Genomic DNA, 20,003 nt, shown 5'->3' with positions numbered 1-20,003 from the left:
TTTATCCCACCCTGACCACACCCCCAGCCAGCTACCCCAGCGTCTATGACGAGACATTGACTGTATTTATAAGACACACAGCTCACAGACCCGAGCGGTGCTTCAGTAGCGCTGGTGAAACTTAAAACCCAAAATATAATCAGTATTTTGTGTCTTTTTAAGGTGGAGAATAAATCTGACGACTTTGTTCTGTACATGGTGCACGAGTCTGGTGGTAAGTCTGAACTTCCAGTCTGGTTTTTACACAGCATGTCCGTTTATGTGAGTGAGTGTGTGTCGTCAGTTTGGATTTTGTTTTTCTCGTCCTGCAGAGAGGGCCAGGCTGCGGGATGCTGAGTATCCTCTGGTGGCCCGTGTGCTTTATGGACCCTGTGAGAAGATCTCCAAGATCTTCATCACAGAGGCCGACCTGGGAGAGGAGGTCACGTATGATGTGAGTCTGGGCCTCCTGCCACCACTCCCTCTATCGCTATCCCCATCTCATTCACACCAAGTGACCTTGTTTTTTATTTTTGTCCTCTCTCCAACGCAGACACACAATGACACAATGGCCCAAGGATAGACACTTGGGTTAATTTTAGCAAGCAGGGGAAATAGGTCCTGTTTTTAGACTGATGTGACAATGGACTGAGATGCCTGTCTGTTAACGGTATGCAAGTCGGGGGAAAGTAAAACAGTATTGTTGATGAGGAAAGCATTCTTCTAGGTTTCGAGTCTCACAGGGAGAATCTCACTGTATATAGAGATATTTCACACCAACTGTTTCGAGGTGGTGAAGTAGGAAGTAAAGCGGGTGTGACCAATACCATTCCATGTAGGTCTTCCAGGGCCAGGGCCCTCATTAATGTTATTGGTTACACCGGCTTTATTTCCTGCTTTACCACCTCAAAGTGGATGCTGTGAAAAGGGCCTATTACTGTAACACACTAATTAGAGTTCAGATATGGTAGCAGGTAGAGCTATTCCATTCTATATTTACACTCCACTGGGATGGTGTCATTCTTTTGTTGAAGGCTGTTTACGAGGGTTGGGTATCGTTTGGATTCTGATTCTGATTCCGCTTATCGATTGTGGTTCTCAACGATTCTCAATACCGATTCTTTGAGGGGCAGGGTCAAAACAGGTCACATGCTTATTTCACAGGCAGGGGGGGGATGTTTTTTTGATAAACTATTACCCAAGCCATATTCAGTCATATTCATATTATCATAACATTGCTTGTCATTTTTTTTTTTTTTAAACCAACAGTTTATATTTTTTTGTATACAACATACTAGGGCTGTGAATCTTCACTGGCCTCACGATTCGATTTGATTACGATTCAGAGGGCTACGATTCGATTCCATTATCGATGCATCTCGATGCATCTTAAATCGATGCATCACTTTTTTCCCCAATACATGATTTATTTTTTCTCACTTTCTTTTTTCTCACTGTGTGGCTTCTTTTAAAATAAAAAGTGCATTTAGAATTGCATTGTATTGTATTATGATCCATAATTAAAATAAACAACTGCATGTACTTCCATTATATTTTATTTTATTATTATTATTATTATTATTATTATTATTATTTTAAATAATCGATTTTTGACATTTGTGAATCGATGCAGAATCGTGCAGGTCCGCATCGCGATGCATCTTATAATCGATTATTTTTGACACCCCTACAACATACCGCTTGATATGTTTGGGTGGGAACTCAGTTTTCAAATATGTTCTGCACCCAGAATTTGTTTAGGAATCAATAAGCAGAATCGATTCCTTGAAACCGGTTCTCGATGCCCGACCCGTGTTGACTGTTTTGATTTTGTGCTTAGGGGGGAAAGCTGACAGTGACTGACTATTATAGACTAGTTTGATTTGGAGGCATTGATGTGCTTCCAGAAGTCATTAATAGAGGTCATTATAATAAAATAAATCATAATAATCATGTAATCAGGTATCATAATCAGTGCCAGTGTCGGCTTCTCATGCTCGTACGTTTCCGTCCTTTTCTCCTCAGGTTGCCCAGTACATCAAGTTTGAGATTCCTGTCTTGGACAGCTTCGTGGAGAAGCTCAAGGAGGAAGAGGAGCGTGAGATCACCAAACTGACCAAAAAGTAATTCAACAGCAAAGTCTCACTCTGCTCTATAGACTGCAGATGCAGAAATCTCACAGACCTCCCAGCCGAACTTCTGTAACAACACATAGGATTTGTAGAATGTGAAGCCAGTGTCTTGCCTTTGGCCTTCAGCTGATCCAAACGGGGGAAGAGTTCACTGCAGGACACTGTTGTTGTTCAACTGTAATCGTCACTGTGTGCCAAGTTGTCTCGTTCTTTAACTCACATGACTGAGATTGCAACCCTCTAACCATGAGTTAGAGGGTTCTTTTCTGTTATCTACTGTTTTTCCTTCATTTTGACTACACACATTTATTTGTGTCGTGTTAAATCGAGAGAGACTTAATAGCATTATTGTCGTTCTCTTTCTTCGCAGGTACAGCACCCTGAAGTCCATGATTCGACATCAACTTCAGGGCATAACTCACACCAGTGACTGAGTCTGAGTGTGTGTGTGTCTCTGTGTATGTGTGTGTGTGCGTGTGTATGTGTGTGTGTGTGTGTGTCTGTCTCTGTGTATGTGTGTGTGTGTGTGTGTGCGTGTGTGCGTGCACGTTAGGGGTGGGAATCACCAGATGCCCACGATACGATACTAAAACGATACTTGAGTCACGATACGATAGTGTTGCGATATGCTAGTATTGCGATATATTGAATATTAAAACTTTGTCAACATCTGGTTTATATAAGATCAATTTTCCAGTCTGTTCATCTGACTTCAACCATTTTATTGCAGCAACATTGTCAAGTAGACGGAATCAATTGAAAAAGCAATTGATTCTATTAGTCTAGTACTGTAATAGCAAACAGTTTATTTGCACATTATATAATAAAATATCGATACTTGGCGTCCAAATATCGATACAATATCATCAGGCAAAATATCGCGATACTATGGTGTATCGATTGTTTCCCCTAGCACGCGCGTGTGTGTGTGTGTGTCTGTGCGTGTGTATGTATGTGAGTGAGTGTGTGTGTGTGTGTGTGTGTGAGAGAGAGAGAGAGAGAGAGAGAGAGAGAGAGAGAGAGAGAGAGAGAGAGAAGGTTGAAGGACACTGGCAGCACGGCATGCTGACTGTTGATTGTACAGTTAGTGAATGTAGAGGTAGAATTAAAGGCTGCAATGGAACCATATCATAGATACACCAATGTGCTTCTACTTTTAGAATATCTCTTTACAATTTGTATTATGTTGCATTTAGTTGATGTTATTGCTTGTTTTTAGATCAATATATATTGATATACTGTATTCACATTTTTTTTACGAAAGATCTTTCATAACAGGTTGGACTCTGCAAATATGTATAACTACAAGATGATTTCGGCAATTTTTTTCTGACACGGATGTAATACGGACGACATGATGTAATAAATCAATTTGAGCCGTGCCTTTCTAAATGCTTTTGGATCTCTTGACAGTAAAACACGATAACCTATTACAGCTCTGATTGTTCCTACGAACAAACAGCCATCTTTATGATTTCCTCTACTTCCACAGAAACTAGTACAGCATGGTTTAGCATTGTTCCATCTAAGTGACCCTCTTTGCCAGCGAGTTCCCATGAGCTGTGTGTTTGTTTGTGTGTGTGTGTGTGTGTGCGTGTGTGTGTGTGTGTGTGTGTGTGCGCGAGCGTGTCTTTGTGTGTGTGTGTGCATGTCTGTGTGCATGTGTGTGCGCTTGTCAGTCCATCAAGACAACACAATAGAGGTATGCAGAGGGCTGGTCCTTTTTCCCACAGCAGCAGCAGCAACAACAACAGCTGATGTTGCATCAACCTTAAAGATTATTCTAGAATAATTTGCCATTATTGACGAATCAGATTAAGACTAATCAACACTAGCTATGCCCCCCTCCCTCCCCCTCTCTCCAGCTCCAGCAGTGGCTCCCAAACTGATGTCTGGGGGGCTCCAGGGGCCTCAAATCTCAAATCATTCATTCCCAAATTGTGTTTTATTAGATTCAGCAAATTGTCAACTGACAATTTTTTCTGAACAAATTCTCACTACAAAATAATCACAACTAACAAATGAGAGCTGCTGTAAAATGTTTATTCTGATCTGATCAATTTGGGTATTTTCAGTGCAGTCAATCAATACATAATAATATAGTAGACTAATAAAATATATGACTGGCTATATTTGGCACATTGGTATACATTGGTATGTAGCAATTTATTTCTTGATACTTTTGCAAATAGTTACAGGTAACTTGTCTATTTTCCTGCAATATCACTTGAGTACCTCAAATCCCCATTGTGGTGTTTCTCACAGTCTTCAAAAGTGTGGCTTGCCACCACAGGGCCAACCTGATGTTCTACCCAAGTGTATTAGATCAAATAGATTCATATTAGATCATATATATATATATTGATTGATTGATAGCTTTATTGCAGACTCATGGTCCATAAAAAAAACATACATAAATACATAGATACACACAAATAACATATAAAAAATATACATTTCGCTTTAAAAACTGGTCAAATAAAGAAACATTAAAATAAATTCATATAGCCTACAGGCTTTTATGCCAGTGTGCCCTGAGACTGGACGTGTAGCGAGTGCAGCTCTTCCCTGGGTTAGTGAGAGCCACAATGACGCTATAGGCCTATATATATATATATATATATATATATATATATATATATAGCCTATATATAGGCCTATAGCGTCATTGTTAGTGAGAGCCACAATGACGCTATAGGCCTATATATATATATATATAGGCCTATAGCGTCATTGTGGCTCTCACTAACCCAGGGAAGGCTACACGTCCAGTGTAGCCTATATATATATATATATATATATATATATATATATATATATATATATATATATATAGCCTATATACTGTATATAGCCCATGGACATATTATTGGAGATAGGCCTCATAGGGTACCGTTGATTGATTCACTTGATAGCCTATTTTTCAATGCATCTTCACGTTTACAGCTAATTAACAGAGCTTATCATTGAATTGAAATTGTTATAAGAAAATGAAGTAGGCATAGCTTAGTAGCCTATGTATTTTCCAATAAACATAATTAAAAAGCAGATGGGGGTGTGCAGTCGTGGGTGTCCAGCCGGTTGGTGATGCCTCGCCTCAGGCGAGTTGCCTGCTTGCTTCGCTGGAGCTCGGCACGGCTCTGGTCATCTCTGGTCATCTCCGTTTCAGACGAGGCATGCAAGCAGACGGACCCATTTATTGCAACGGGTCCTGCCCTGCACTACACAACCCCCCTCTACTCAAATACCAACGTCAACGTGACATATTTATAGCTAGACATATGGATATACATCTGTATCATGGTGCCACTTACGTGACATATTTCATTCATTCACCAAATAAATAACAATACAATGACATAAAACTAACCTGTTTTACGGACTCATATATCCATATTTCATTTTAAAATTCAGTTTTAATGAGGATTAATCGGCGATTCCATGTGCTAAAGTACGCCCGTGGAATTATGGGTAATGGCGGCGTCCACTAGACAGCCAATCACAGCAAGCAAAGTGGAGAGAAAGTGGATGACGTCAGCACGTCATAACGTGGATGGCAGGAGGAGGAGTATGAGGGACGTGGGCATTGACACAGGTGGTGTTTTTTGAGGAGAGTCGTGTTGAGACGCTGATCAAATTGAACACTAGCTGACTGTGTCAAAAGAATAAATAAATAATGGGCAAGAAGCCTAAAAAGCACAAATCGGAAAACCAAGGCGGAGGGAGAGGCATGGAAGCCTGTGTTAAGAATAGTGAGCAAAGTGAGGCTGGAGTGGGGTTTGAAAAAATGGCGGGTGATAGTGACAGCGACGAAATGGAGTCTGAAGACACCGAAATACAAATTGAGGATTCAGGAGGAGCTTTAAAGAAAAGTGATTCCAGTATATCAGTGAGGAGGAGTGAGTCGTTTGTGGTTGGAATGATTGCGGTACAAAAAGTTGATGGTATTTTCAGAGATGCACATGTTGTAGGTAAGTTTGTTGAAAGGAAATTAGGACAGGTTCGTTCGGTCAGGACAACAAGAAGCGGTATGGTTGTTATTGAATGTTTGTCAAAGAGGCAGCGAGATAAAGCTTTGAATATCAGTGAGTTTGGAACAGAAGGAGATGAGGATGATGAGGTGTCTTGTTTCCCACTTGGGTCAGAAGTCAGGAAAAAAGGAGTGGTAAGTAGCGTGCCTTTTTCTGTGGAAGCAGACTTGTTTTTGGATGTGTCAGGTGTATGTGAGGCCAGGAGGCTAACACGATTCAGTGAAGGGAAGAGGGAGGATAGTAAATCAGTGTGCCTCAGTTTTGAAGGGGAAATGCCAGAAAGGGTATATTTAGATTATGTGTGTTACAGGGTTAGGCCTTACGAGAGAGCTCCACTAAGATGTTTTTGTTGTCAGGAGTACGGCCATGTTGCAGCAGTATGTAGAGGACATACTATTTGTGCGAGGTGTGGGGGCGAGTATTGTGATGATGGAAGAAGGTGTAAGATAAAAAAAGATGACGTGAAGTGCTTGCATTGTGGCGGAAATCATCATGTGGGGTCAGCACAGTGCCCTAAAAGAGTTGAGCAAAGAATAGTGAGCAAGATTAGAGAGGAAAAGGGAATATCATATGCAGAGGCTGTTAAGATGTCAGAGGAGAGAAAGAAAGAACCAGAGCAAAAACAACCGGAGAGGGAAAAGGGACAAACTAACCAAAGTAATGTCATTTGCATGGAAAAGAAGCAATTCCTGGCTTTCATAGCCATGGTTATAAACTGTGCTGCTAATTTGAGTGGGAAGACGGAGAGGATTGAGATGGTGCTTGACGCTGCTAAGAGGTTCTTAAATGTGGTGGATGTGTCTGGAGCAGAAATCGATCAAATACTGAGGGACGCTTTTGCGGAAACTCGGACAACTGGGTCTGAGTGACAGTATGGACAATAATATATTAGTAACTGGAGCACGTTGGGGGGTGGTGGACACTATTTATTTTTTCATAATTGATTGATATCTTTCACCTGCGGAGGGCAGTAAGACGTCTTATACTGCTGAAAATCTGAAAGAAGAAGAAGAAGAACTGTGAGAGGCAGCAATGTGCCGCAAGGCATCCAGTCTGCCGGAAATCTAATAGAAGAAGAAGAAGAAGAGGAGTATGAGCGTGAGCCGGGTCTGTGTTGAAGTTGTCGCCCAGTCTAATTCAACGAGACATTGCCAATTCAGTTAACAGGTAAAACATATTACATTATGACTTCAGTGGTTGATAATGTAAACATAATTATGACGGTAATAATAGGCGGTTGGTTTAGCCAATATGGAATAAAAGTTACGCAAAACAACTAGCGTTAGCGTTATGTTATGCTACCTAACGTTACCTGCGGCTTGATGTCAACAAGCTAACGCCTCGCCAGAAGTGTCTGCAGCATAACCGGAAGTGGCCGGAGGATTTCTCTCAACTTTTCTTCCTCTCTGCTGACCCGAACTACTGTAGGCGATACTTTATTTCCTAGGATGGCGAAGGCATGACCCACGCTTGACCCGCCCTTCTGTACCTCTTATTGGCCTAGTGTACGGCTCTGGCCTAGTGTCCAACGTTCATCCAATCACATTCGCTTGGCTATCCTGCGTCTCTCAGTCAGCCTACAGTCAGCCAATCAAAGGCAGATATGGGCGGGTCATATCTTCGCCATCCTGGGAAGAAATATCTTCTACTGTACCAGCAGCCAGGCAATCAGCTAGAAAGAAACAACTTAGCTAGCTATCATCCAGGTGCACTAGTCTGACACGGTTACAGCCACATTTTAATCAACGTATCTTCGTGCGTGCCAGGTAAGTGGTAAAAAAAAGTCCGCTATTTAACGACCTGTCAAGTTCACCATAGCTTTATTGACTTTAGCTTGCTAGCTGCTAACGCCGTTGTCATGCCGAGTTTTGCACCCCCTTCTCACGAGTCAACGTTAGCTACGTTCGCTTCTGATATATGTTCTAAAACACCCGAATAAGTTTCTAGTTTATATGCTCATATCACTAACTTGAATGTGGTTTGTTGAAAGAATGCAACTATTACTGGCTAGTTTTCGGTTTAGTTCACGTTAGCTATCAAGTTGCAACTGCAGCTAGCAGATCATGGGCGGGCCGCCGGCGGCAAGCCGGAGACCAATTCGGCGGGCCACCGTCGGCAGCCGCAGCGGCTCCGCTGCGGTCGTGCTAGTCGGTGAAACAGCGGTCCGCCGGGGTGGCTCGCTGGCGGTCCGCTGGCGGCACCAGCGTACACAGCCAGCGGCCCTTGCACGGCACGCTGATGGCATGCCGCTGGTATTGCACCTCCCAGCCCCCATATACATTGTTATGCTAATGCATGCATGCAGTGCTTCTCCACTGGCAGGGCTCCCTTCCTCTCATACTTAAATATGGTGGTAATTTCTGAGGTAGCCTATTTGGTTAAAAAAGGTTGAGAACCACTTCAATAATGCACATAATTACAATGATTTAAATGATAACATGTGAGTATTCATACAACAATAATAATTTAAAGGAGAACAGATCCGTGAACTTTTTGTTATTTTATTTATGGACATAAGAAATCAATCAAAGGATGATGATTTGACAACTGTGCATTGCAAATAGCAAAAAACTTGACAACTCTGTAGCTATATGTTGCATATTATGTAGGCTATATATTAAAAAAAACACATCAAGCCAAAAATAATGTATAAAAAAAAACAAAGCAAAGCAAAATCTGCCTTAAATAGTGCAATAGTCAAATAAAACAGTCATAAAGATACAAATAGAAAACAGGCATAAAGTCACGCACAGCAGCACATCATAGATATTCCTTTTCCACCGTGTTCCAAAAAGTAAATTTTATATAAAATTGTGTGTTATTATAGGTGGGTAATTATCAAGGACTGTAATGATTGTAAGTCAATACTAGCAGGGGGAGTCTAGTATATAAATAAACAATAGTCTCAAGATTCAAGCTTACTTAATAGCCATAATGAACATGTTACAAATGAGGAATTTGTCTTTGTGCAGTATGCAGCGCAGCAATACAAATCAGGCAGACAGAAAGGCAATTTTCAAATTAATTTGCATTAAAGTGCAAAGTAACAGACCTTGAAAGTGACATAGTGGAGTCCATGTAAATGTCCGTGGCGTGTAATAAGTCCATAAAATGCCCAGTAAGTCCTTAAGTGATGTGTAATGGTTGTGTCCATGGCCGTGGGATAATAATGTCCATATGAAAGATGTCAAGTGTCTTCAAGTGTCTGTGGGATAAGTCCATGGGGGGCATGGGCTTGTGGAGGCTTTCGGGTCTCATTGAAGAGGCGGATAGCCAAGTCCGAGTCACGAGTGCCTCGAGTCGAGTCACGAGTCCTGGACTTGGACTCCTGGACTCGAGAACACTTGCAGGCAGAGGGAGTCACAGGTCTTTTTCTCTTTGACGGCGTTGCACGTGGTGGACAAGGCCGGCTCCTCCGAAACCCAGCTATGCAGCGGAGAGAGATGGACGAGAGGTGAACAAGAAAGATTGAGGACATGAAGACTAGTCATTACAGTTTGTTGAAGTACAATTTTATATGTATTAAAACAAAAAGGGGGGCGGGGGGCACACACACACCTACACATGGAGGCATTGTGACATCACTGATGCAATAATATTTAGTGAGAGCAACACACACACACACGGGCGTGCCAATAGGGCAGGCGAGGCCAAGCTACGGCTAAAGAAATAATAATTTTCCATAAGAATATTTATAAAAAATAAAATAGAAACCTTACCTTTAAAACTATCTACGAGGTCTTGAAGTTGCCACTCCGCCAATGTGTCTCTGACAAAGCTGTCCATTGGCCCAACCTGAAACAAACAAAGGGAGCTACATTAGAAAAATAAAATAGCTATTTGAATGCCTTTTATGATGCTGCTAGGAGGGATTTTTGAGCTGATACCTATAACAGACAAATATCTGCTTCTCTTGTCCGATAAGCGATAATAATTTCACATTTTTGTATTTATGCAGCTGCTGGACTCTAGCAGCTTCATATGGCTCATCTCAAGCCTGTTTGGTCCAAAATAGAGCTTGCATCAGTGTGGGGGTAAAAGGAAATAAATAATACAAACGATTTACAGACTAACAGTCACAGACTGTAACGGTCTGTAACGTTAGTTTTGATCTCATCTTACATGGCCGTGCACGCAAACAGAAGAATATGCACGCAGTAAATTAACGTGAGCAGCAACACACTAACAATGGGCTGTACTCTGTAACGTTAGTTTAATCAATTGTCTGTTTATAGCCGCGAAAGCAAACGGAATTATGTACGTTAACGTTAAACGGCCGAATAACACCGTTAATGGTGTATTGATATATCCAGAATGAGCACAAAATAGATGTTTGCAACCGATGCCTTTTTACGTTTTACTCCAAGAAACGTGGAAGGTTTTTAACAAGATGTAGATGGCCCATGCATTTCTTCACTGGGTAGAGTGGCTAACGCTAGCCTCTGCTACTTGTAGGCCTATGTGTAACACAAAAAGCTGACTACACAACGACATTTAACTATTAGCCATCTAACTTGTTGTTATCTGCCTAACCAGCGAAATGGCTAATGGTAAGATCGCAGCAGAGCACAATAGGATTTACAAATATAGCGTTAAATATTCTTACCGATCTGCTTTTCAAAGAGCCCCGAAGTTTTCAGTGTTCTTTGTTGTCGTGCACGTCTTGTTTTTCTTGTGATGAAGTTGCAAGAAGGCAGCGGATGATCGCCACCAACCGGTCTGTTATTGTCCGTATATCGCTTTTATAATCAGTCCTGTGTTTTGTAGATAGGTGAAGACAAGTCATGGTTTAAAACGACTTTTTCAAAGATTGTTGCTATCAGTACTCGGCGCATGTTTGCTTCCTGAAATCCCATTCATAAAATGGCGCCAGGACACAGCCTCAATGGCCTGGACGCAGACACAACGTCACACTACGGCAACGCAAAAGTGCCAAAATTCTTCACTTCCCATCGTCACTCTCAACCACCCCCCCCCCCCCCTCCCTCCCAATAATCTTTATTTCAAACTGTTAACATTACACACACAAAAACAACATCAGACAAATGGATACAGATGAGACATGGGGGGGGGGGGGTATATAGACTGCAGTGCAGACCTGACCAGTGTAATAAAGTAGAGAGAGAGAGAGAGAGAGAGAGAGAGAGAGAGAGAGAGAGAGAGAGAGAGAGAGAGAGAGAGAGAGAGAGAGAGAGAGAGAGAGAGAGAGAGCCATCATCCTGCATCTGGCTGAAAAATATAACACTGCATACCCAGTGAATAAATGACCCACGTTTATTCTTCTTGGACATCTACCTATTATTATTTGCACTTTATTTATTTATTTATTTATTTCTTTATTTATTTATATTCCAGGGACAAAACAATTGTTCCAGAGGTTAAATTAGGCTACAACTGGGTAGACACAGCCCTGTTGTGCCTTAAATTTTGTGTAGGCCTATACAATATTTTGCCAAAAATATGTTGCTATCTTCTATAAACATTCCAAATTTGACATGTTCAAGTAGAAATGCATCAATGCTAGATTATCCATAAATTAAAATTAGGCCAATTATAAGTAATTTTGCAGGGGAAAAAAGTGATCTTTTGTCTCCACATCTGTATTGCAAAATTCATACAGATTCACATTCTACTCCTAAAATGATTTTTTCCCCTTTGTGTACACACACACACACACACACACACACACACACACACACACACACACACACACACACACACACACACACACATACAGATCCTTTAAAAAAAATTGAATATCATGGAAATAACATGGATAACCGTGGACTTCAGCGGATTGTCAAGCAAAGACGATTCAAAAAATTTGGCAGAGATTCAGAGGGAGTGGACTGAGGCTGGAGTCAGTCATAACTGAGAAGTAACTGCTGATTTTCTTCACACTATAATACTTTCTTGAAATACTGTATTGGGGGTCTTCTGGAGCTGTAGGCCAAAATTATGAAAAATGAAACAAATAAAGGCTAGAAATATTTCACTTTGTGTGTAATGAATCTATAATCTATGAAAGTTTCACTTTTTGAAAGGAATTATGGAAGAAAACTTTCCATGATATTCAAATTTTTGGGAAAGGATCTGTGTGTGTATATATATATATATACATACTTATAGTGATCAACTGCTTATATTGATCAAAAACCTTGGTCCTGAATTATTCCATGCTGTTATGAATAATTTGCTTATAGTGATCAATACTCTGCTTACAGTGATCATTTTGGGCCTTGTCCCACCTGAGAACAATGGATTTTTTTTTTAATTACAGTAATTTTATTTATTTATTTATTTACTTACAAACTGCCAGAAATGAGCTTTTTGATTAAAAAAAATCTACAGAGGTTCTCAAAGTGGGGTCCAGGTACCCCCAGGGGTCCTTGAGGGGCTTCCAGGGGTATACCCAGCAAAAAAAGTAATTCATTTTCAGAAGAATTCCAAAGATAAGTAACACAATGACAGAATGCATGAGTATTTTGGTCATGGGTTTCATACACTTTATATTATAAAACATTGTGACGACCACACATGGGAGGGTAGTCACAAAAGCTAAAAATCATATCAGTTGGGACAAAATATTATCAAATGAGGCTCCGTTGTCTAATTTGTGTCAGTTTAAAGTTTGAGAACCACTGCACTAGACATCAAGTCAAGTGGCTAGGCCATGGATGCACTATCAAGCACATAAGCTATAGACCACTTTGCTTGGTCATTCAAAACCATTCAAAGTCCAACATCCATCCGGTTGTATTTTAATTTGCTCTGGTTTACGACTCAGGCGTGAACAATTCAATAAAGTGAATTTATAAGCTATTGATTTTGATTTCTGGTATTCAAAGAACATTCCAACACAGGTGATTAGAAATGTTTGTCCACTATGTTTTTTAATTCAAAGACTAACCCAAAAATTTGAGAGAACAACATAAATAAAAAGTAAATGCTGCACGGACAAAACAATTACTACAGAAATTAAATAGGCTACAATAAACTTCTCAAATACAATGTATAATTTTTGGGCATTTGTGTTTTTCATCCATAGGCCTATAGAGCTTTGGAAAATCTTGCTAAGTTCATTTTCGAATGCTGTGAAGGTATTTTTGCCTTTGTGTAGCCTAATAAAAACAGAAATCCATTAAATAGTCTCTTTCAAACAAAAGAGAACAGAACTTAGCCCATCGTTTCAAATTAGAGCTATAGTTTCATAATGCTTATGAATGCAGTTTAATGGATGGAGTATCTTGGCCTATCTGCCGACGGCCAGACACCAGCGCCCCTCCAGCGCTGATGTGGTACTTAGAGAGGGAAAATTCTTGGCGGCTTGCCGACGGCCTGCCGCTGCTAGCCCTCCAGCGGCATTCCGCCAGAGTGAAGGTAGCGGCATCCTCCAGTGGGCCGCCGGATGGCCGCTGAAGGAATGCCACCGCCGCCCGGCCGCTCAAAATGCGACCACGGGCCACTAGCGGCAGCGGCAGATTGCTAGCTGGGTGGTTGCAACGTTAGCCCAGCTTGTTTTGAGTGACTGGCGCGGCCATGTTACTTTGTTTACGTCAGATAATGAGTGGAATAGCGTTAGATTATTTAGCTATTACATAGATACTTTTCACTTAAATATTTATATTAATGAGTGTTTTTGTGGATTGACGTTTTACGTTAGCTGAAATTACAGGTGCTTACCCTCCCTACTGCTATAGCCACAGTTAAAAAGGGAAAGTCAAGTTTATTTGTATAGTTTAGCTCTAATTCACAAGCATGTCTCAGGGGACTTTACAGAGAATGTTTCTATTTTAGCACAATCAACAGGATCGATAGACTTATATAGCATATAAAACACAAGCATAGAAGAGAGGGATGGGAATAGACAAAGAGAGAGAGGTGAGAGTCAGAGGAGAGATACGTGATAGAGAGGAGAGAGATAAAGAAATAATGGAACAAGTCAACACAAACACTCTTAACTACTCTAACCTTAAATTGAACTACCTACTAGCCAGTAACAACCATAGAATCTAACTAATCTACAGCCTAACCTAAACCTGCCATATACTACCCTAACCTACTCTGATCTAATATAATCTAACCTTCACCTGAACTGCCTGCCTAACACAAGAATCTAGCAAATCTAACCTACACTATCCTAACCTAACCTGCAGCCCCCAGTTTTAACCCTTCATGCCTCACCCCAGGCTGGGGTGAGCCATTGTGTATCTTGGTTATGTATGGGCAAATGGGCAAAAGTTGGCGTGTCCCTAAGTATTAACATAAAATGCTTTTTGGCTCCTCAGAGGGGTGTACCACGAATGTTGTATAAGAAGATCCAGGATCTGTCCCTTGATCTGGTTTGTCTAAACCAGATAATTGGCATCTAGCTGGATTTTAGTTAACTCGTACCATGAAGGTAGACTCGTTAAGTGGAACCAGGTTTTTCTAATCAAGCTGAGAGCTCCTGCACATGAAAATGCCCGTGCACAGGAGCTCGTGCAAAAGAGGCGTTGTTTTATAACAACTGCCAATCACAATGCAATATGGACTGCTCCAACTTCTACAGCGCCAGACACACCTATTTCCTCATTCATTGAAACAGCAAATCGTGAAGCTTTACTACTGTGTGTCAGAATAAAAATCTGCGTGGGATATTATTAGTCTGTTCCAGAATGACTGTCTAAAGTTACCACTTTTATCCACATCAGTAATTTCTTTGAAGAGCGGTTTCTGCCTCCACGTAGGCTATCTACAGCAGCTCAATTCACCCTCTCAATAAACTCAATAAAACCGGCATGTCTTTTTTGTGAGTGGAAGCAATGTGTAATCTATCTCAGTATGTATAGACCATTTAGGCTCAATGAATAATAATGATCTCATGATGTGTTTAGTCACACTGATTGAATAATTCCTATAGGCTAATCAATAAAAAAAAGAATAATAGTAAAATTAAAAAAGGCTTCTGAACTGAATCGACACGGTACGTGCGGGCATAGATTTCATTTATAAAGAAATAGTCTATATTGTTGTCACATATATAGGCTATTGTCAGCAGAGTCGCATATCTCCATATTTCATATAATGATGCTGGAAATATGAAGTTCAATCACATCATACAGGCCAAAAGCAACACAGTTGCAGCTGCAAAATGCAGGAGTAGCCTAGATATGAATAATCTGTGTGCAGTCGATCCCATATTAAATTGCTTAGATGTAGTAGGCTATTCTAGCATACATGACCATTTCCAACCCAACATCAGCCTCAGCTCCGTTGCGTACACGGCACTGTGCGCTTTGGAGACGTTTATGTAACCTTTTTATGCTGGTTTAGTGATATTTCTCCATTCACTATTCAGCTGCAATCGATCGGCGGGGTCAAACAACATATCTAGGCTACTTGAGAGCACTAAAATGAATATATAAAAACATATTCCAAAGTGGTAAGTAGGGCTTACCGTAATTTAAATGTAGCCTGCAACAGGTGCAAGGCTTTAGTCCTTGATTAATTCAACAGGAGCCATATGTTTTTTTTTCTTTTCTTTTTCTTTTTCATTTGAATGCAATGTATTTTTCATATGGGGACCATATGAATAGTGACTCGCTGTTTCCAGAGAGCTGATTGGTAAGCAGGTGGGTCTTTCATGTTTTTTTTTTTTTTATACTTTATTTTTACATCCTCTTTTCAAAAGAAAATACACACAGGACAAACAATAACAAAAACAAAACAACAACAACAGGAGGTCAGGAGAGGTCACAAACTATGATGTGATGCAACAGTTACACAATACAATGTTACCGTGGGCCAACCAATGTAGTTGTATCAGCTAGGATATTTGCAAAAGTCACTCCCTATGGATCAGGAAAAGTGTCCATTTACTCCAAAGAGTTTCCCCTTTTTCTTTTTGTAGCCTCAGACTATAAGTCAGCTGCTCCATTCGATGTAACTGATTTACAATATTTATAAACATCTCCACTGGGGGGTCATGTTTCTGGAGCCAACATTTTGTGATGGCTTTCTTTCCAGCTGCCATAAAGATCTTCAGGAGGTATAAGTCACTTCTGGTCTTTCATGGGTTTTGATCTTATCCTCTGAACTTAACCTGCTACAAAGCAGGTTAGCCGTAGAGCATAAGTTGCTATGGTGATCTATCTCGATAAGAAGTTAACTAGCGTCGTGTTACGGCAAAACTAGGGTTAAACCTGAAGTTACTTTGCTAAGCCACTAATCTTGTTTCGTGGTACACCCCTCAGGTAACCACATCCACATCCACATGGCTCGACCCATTTCAATTTGCGTATAAAAGGGGCCGCAGTACTGGAGACGCAACGCTGACACTAAAGAACACTATCAGCAAGCATCTACAGCAGCCTAACAGTTTTGCCAGACTTTTATTTATAGATTTCAGTTCTGCATTCAGCTGTATGCAGAAACACATTTTGATTAGAAGGCTTTGTGACATCAACACAAACTGCCACATCACACAGTGGAGTAAAGAGTTCCTCTCAGATCGACCACAGAGAGTGAGGTTCAGTGGCATCACTTCTGAGACAGTTATCCTGAATACAGGAGCACCACAAGGCTGCGTCCTTTCTGCTATTTTATTTTCCTTGTACACAAATGCAATACAAATTATGAATGCATGAATGGTATGGGAATCTAGGAGCTAAGAACAGAAATAGACTGTCCCGAATTACAAACATGGCAAGTAAAATTATTGGGAAAGAACAAAAACAACTTGGATGTATGTAAAACACGGGCGGCACGAAAAGCCAGACAAATTGTGTGTGACCCTGTACATCCCCTTTTTAATGAGTTCACAAAACTGCCCTCGGGAAGACGCTATAGAGTTCCTGCAGCAACCAAGAACATCTACAAACAATCTTTCATACCAAACACAATAAATGTGCTAAATTCATAAACGTCAGACTCATCCACATCAGAACCATGTCCGTTATCACTGTCTGTAATGTGCTGTTGTCCTGTTGTCTTGTTATATGTTGTATTATGTACCCTATCATTTCCTGTGCTGTGTACTGTGTCTGTGTACTGTGTCTGTGTGCTGTACTTTTCATGTGTGCAGGCAAACCTGTGAAGCCAAAGACAAATTTCCACATTGTGGACAACAATACATTGAATTGAATTGAATCCATAGAGCCTACGTGGACGTGTGAAAGTCATAGGCAATATTGCCCCTCCCTTTCCCCATTCAAAACGTCCATGATGTTTCGTGATCACTGGGATCCCTCCCTGACATTGTGTTTGTGTTTTGTCCTCTCCTCTCTTAGAAGGAGGGATGTGGAAGTAGAGAAATAGTACGTCTAGGGTTCTATCTTTATACTGTCTGGAGGTTTAATCAAATTAACTACCGTAAATTCCGGACTATAAGCCGCGGCTTTTTCCCCGTTTTTTGGCCCTTGCGGCTTATATAACGGTGCGGCTTATCTATGGATTTTTTCAGCAAACGGCCACTCGGTGACCTCCAAAATCGATGGATTTTACAGGTTACACAGCTTCATCAGCACATTTTATGTGCATTGCTTTGCTGCTTGTTTTTTCGATTATTTTTTTGTAAAGCACCTTGAATTGCCTTTGTGTATGAAAGGTGCTATATAAATAAAATTTGACTTGACTTGACTTGACATCATTTGGCGGAAATCAACCGGCATCACGGTGAACATGGCGCTCAGCTAGACAGCTGCTACACCAGACCAAACAATATGTTTTAGCGATCTGATCTAAAATGAATAAGGTGACCAGAACCAACTGAATAACTTTAAAGAGTGGGGCGAATGTCTGCTGGAAGAAGCACAAGACTGAAAACCAGTAAGCAGAAAGAAAAGAGACGAAGCAATCACCGCCATGAATGAGGAAATGACTCACCTGCTGGAGGCTGGAGATACACGGCTTGGGCTTAACTTTTACTCCGTGAAACACTATCGATTAAGTCCGACATCGCTCAGAGGTTTTGAGCAGCTTGAAAACAAGTTTGAAAACGTGCAGAAGTCCATCCACTCACTCACTAAAGAAAATAAGGCAACCGTGAACAGAGTTTCTAATGCGGAAAAGCGCATCAGCGCACTGGAGGACAAAAACAACACAGTGAGTCCGAAAATGGATAAAATGCAAAAACAAATCGAAAGTCAATGGATATCGCTTTGGCGTACTGTACCCAGCGAGACTCGTCATAACCATTGATGGACAGCGGCGGAACAAGAGCTCAAAGTGAAACTGCCGAATATTTTTTGAGTTGGACTGGTCAATAGTACTGTGAGTAACTAAAATAAAAAAATAAAAAACGGAATTCTCTCTTCTTTAGCACTCTTTCTAACTATAAATCCACTTCTGTTTTAATTTCCTCTCTTGCCCTCTTTTCACCACACCGCGGACACTGTGTGCACTGTAAAAAAAACACAGGTGGTGTTGTGTTATGTTGTTTTGTTGAAATGTTAATAAATGGGAGCTTCCTCAAACAGCCATCTCTTTCCCGACAATCCCCTCTGTGCACGAACCCTTACATATGGTAATTAAACATTAAAACACAATAAAAAAAACAAAAAAAAAACATTAAAACACCTGCGGCTTATAGTCCGGTGCGGCTTATATATGTAACAAACAGGCAATTTTGCTGCTGCGGCTTATACTCCGGTGCGGCTTATAGTGCGGAAATTACAGTAGTTATGGCTATGAACAGGCGACATTCTTATACCCCCCGCCCGGGTGAGTAGCATGGACATTACATTTTAAGTATTATGCTATTAAAAATGGAATCAACTGTCAAACACGGAATATTGCAGAATTTTCCATATTTTGGCTGAAATTCATAAAAGTAGGCCTAATTATCAAAATAAAAAGTAGATCTAATTATCGTAGTAACCTAAATGATTTCATAATTGTAAAATAGGCCTAGAGAAATGATTCAGTTTTAGATTGGGGTGTTTTGAGAGGGCGGTTGGTCTTGCGTGGGACCCTTACTGCACCTCACAACTTAGTTTTCACCTTGAGAAACATGTCTGAGAGAGCCAAGTCGTCAAAAAAAGAAAAAATATCGCTCCTAACCCCTAAATTAAAATTAAAATGGAAAAAACGGAATTTGTGAAAAAAGAAAATGGAATTTGAAAAAAAGAAAAACAGATTTCATATGGCTCTAGCAGCATCTAGCCATATGACAGTCTGTGTGAGTGTGTTTATGTGCTCTGTGTGTGGCTGTGGCCTGAGGGCTCATCCTACTATCATTTATTATCATTGACTCCTTTCTTGTTCCATGACAATAGATAGAGCGGGGGGATTATGGAACGTGCCATGTTCACTGATGTCATGTCACTCTGTGGTGTACACTCTGTTAAAACAAATCACAGGTCTCACAGGTTGTCATGTAAAACTCAACTGGGCCTGGTAGTCATTTCTGAAAATATTTTATAATCATAACACTTGATTAGTTAAGTCTAGTGAAATGTCTAGTGACCAAGATCAACATATCAAGCAGATACCAAGAATGAAGAATGTTTGCTGTCAAAACTGCATTTTCTTTGGCATTCCATGACCTATTTCTCTCTCTCTCTCACCCCATCTCTCTCCCCCGTTTCCCCACATCCTCATCACCTATCTCCTATCCCTTTTCACCCCCCCCTCTCTCTCTCTCTCACTCTCTCTCTCTCCATCTGTATCCTGTCCACCCCCACCCCTGACCAGCCCATTGATCAGCAAAATGAGCAGTGGAGGGGCAGTGGAGAGCATGAAGCCTGCCAAGGTAGGGCACCTTTTCAATACAGGTACAAGTTTTGATGCGTTGGATGGCTTAATTCCTGACAATCTCCCGTCCTCTCCTCTCCAAGGTTGGCTCTGTAGTGAAGGTGATAGGGAAGGGGCAGCGCGGCAC

At 40.8% G+C, this 20,003-nt stretch overlaps 1 protein-coding gene and 1 long non-coding RNA gene across 2 annotated transcripts in view; one reads left to right on the top strand and one right to left on the bottom strand.

The window, feature by feature from the left end:
- Nucleotides 1-2,587, top strand: part of LOC310770986 (ras association domain-containing protein 4-like) — a gene marked incomplete at its 5' end in the record, with an annotated part of 11,040 nt that extends 8,453 nt beyond the window's left edge. Inside the window, 4 exons of the mRNA XM_083663679.1 lie at nucleotides 163-214; nucleotides 312-433; nucleotides 2,005-2,102; nucleotides 2,482-2,587. Of these exons, the coding sequence (XP_083519805.1) occupies nucleotides 163-214; nucleotides 312-433; nucleotides 2,005-2,102; nucleotides 2,482-2,545 (336 nt within the window). The 3' untranslated portion in view covers nucleotides 2,546-2,587. The remainder of the gene's footprint in view (nucleotides 1-162; nucleotides 215-311; nucleotides 434-2,004; nucleotides 2,103-2,481) is intronic.
- Nucleotides 2,588-8,657: 6,070 nt separating this feature from the next.
- Nucleotides 8,658-10,979, bottom strand: LOC310770983. Its single transcript, XR_014552372.1, has 3 exons — nucleotides 10,749-10,979; nucleotides 9,862-9,937; nucleotides 8,658-9,568 (listed from the first exon to the last, which is right to left on the bottom strand). It is a non-coding gene; the product is annotated as an uncharacterized lncRNA (long non-coding RNA).
- Nucleotides 10,980-20,003: the final 9,024 nt, after the last annotated feature.

Source organism: Poromitra crassiceps, assembly GCF_964638095.1.
Source record: "Poromitra crassiceps genome assembly, contig: HAP1_SCAFFOLD_288, whole genome shotgun sequence".
NCBI lineage: Eukaryota > Metazoa > Chordata > Actinopteri > Beryciformes > Melamphaidae > Poromitra > Poromitra crassiceps.
Note: the sequence above shows the minus strand (reverse complement) of the source record. Positions and strands in the feature narration are given on the sequence as shown.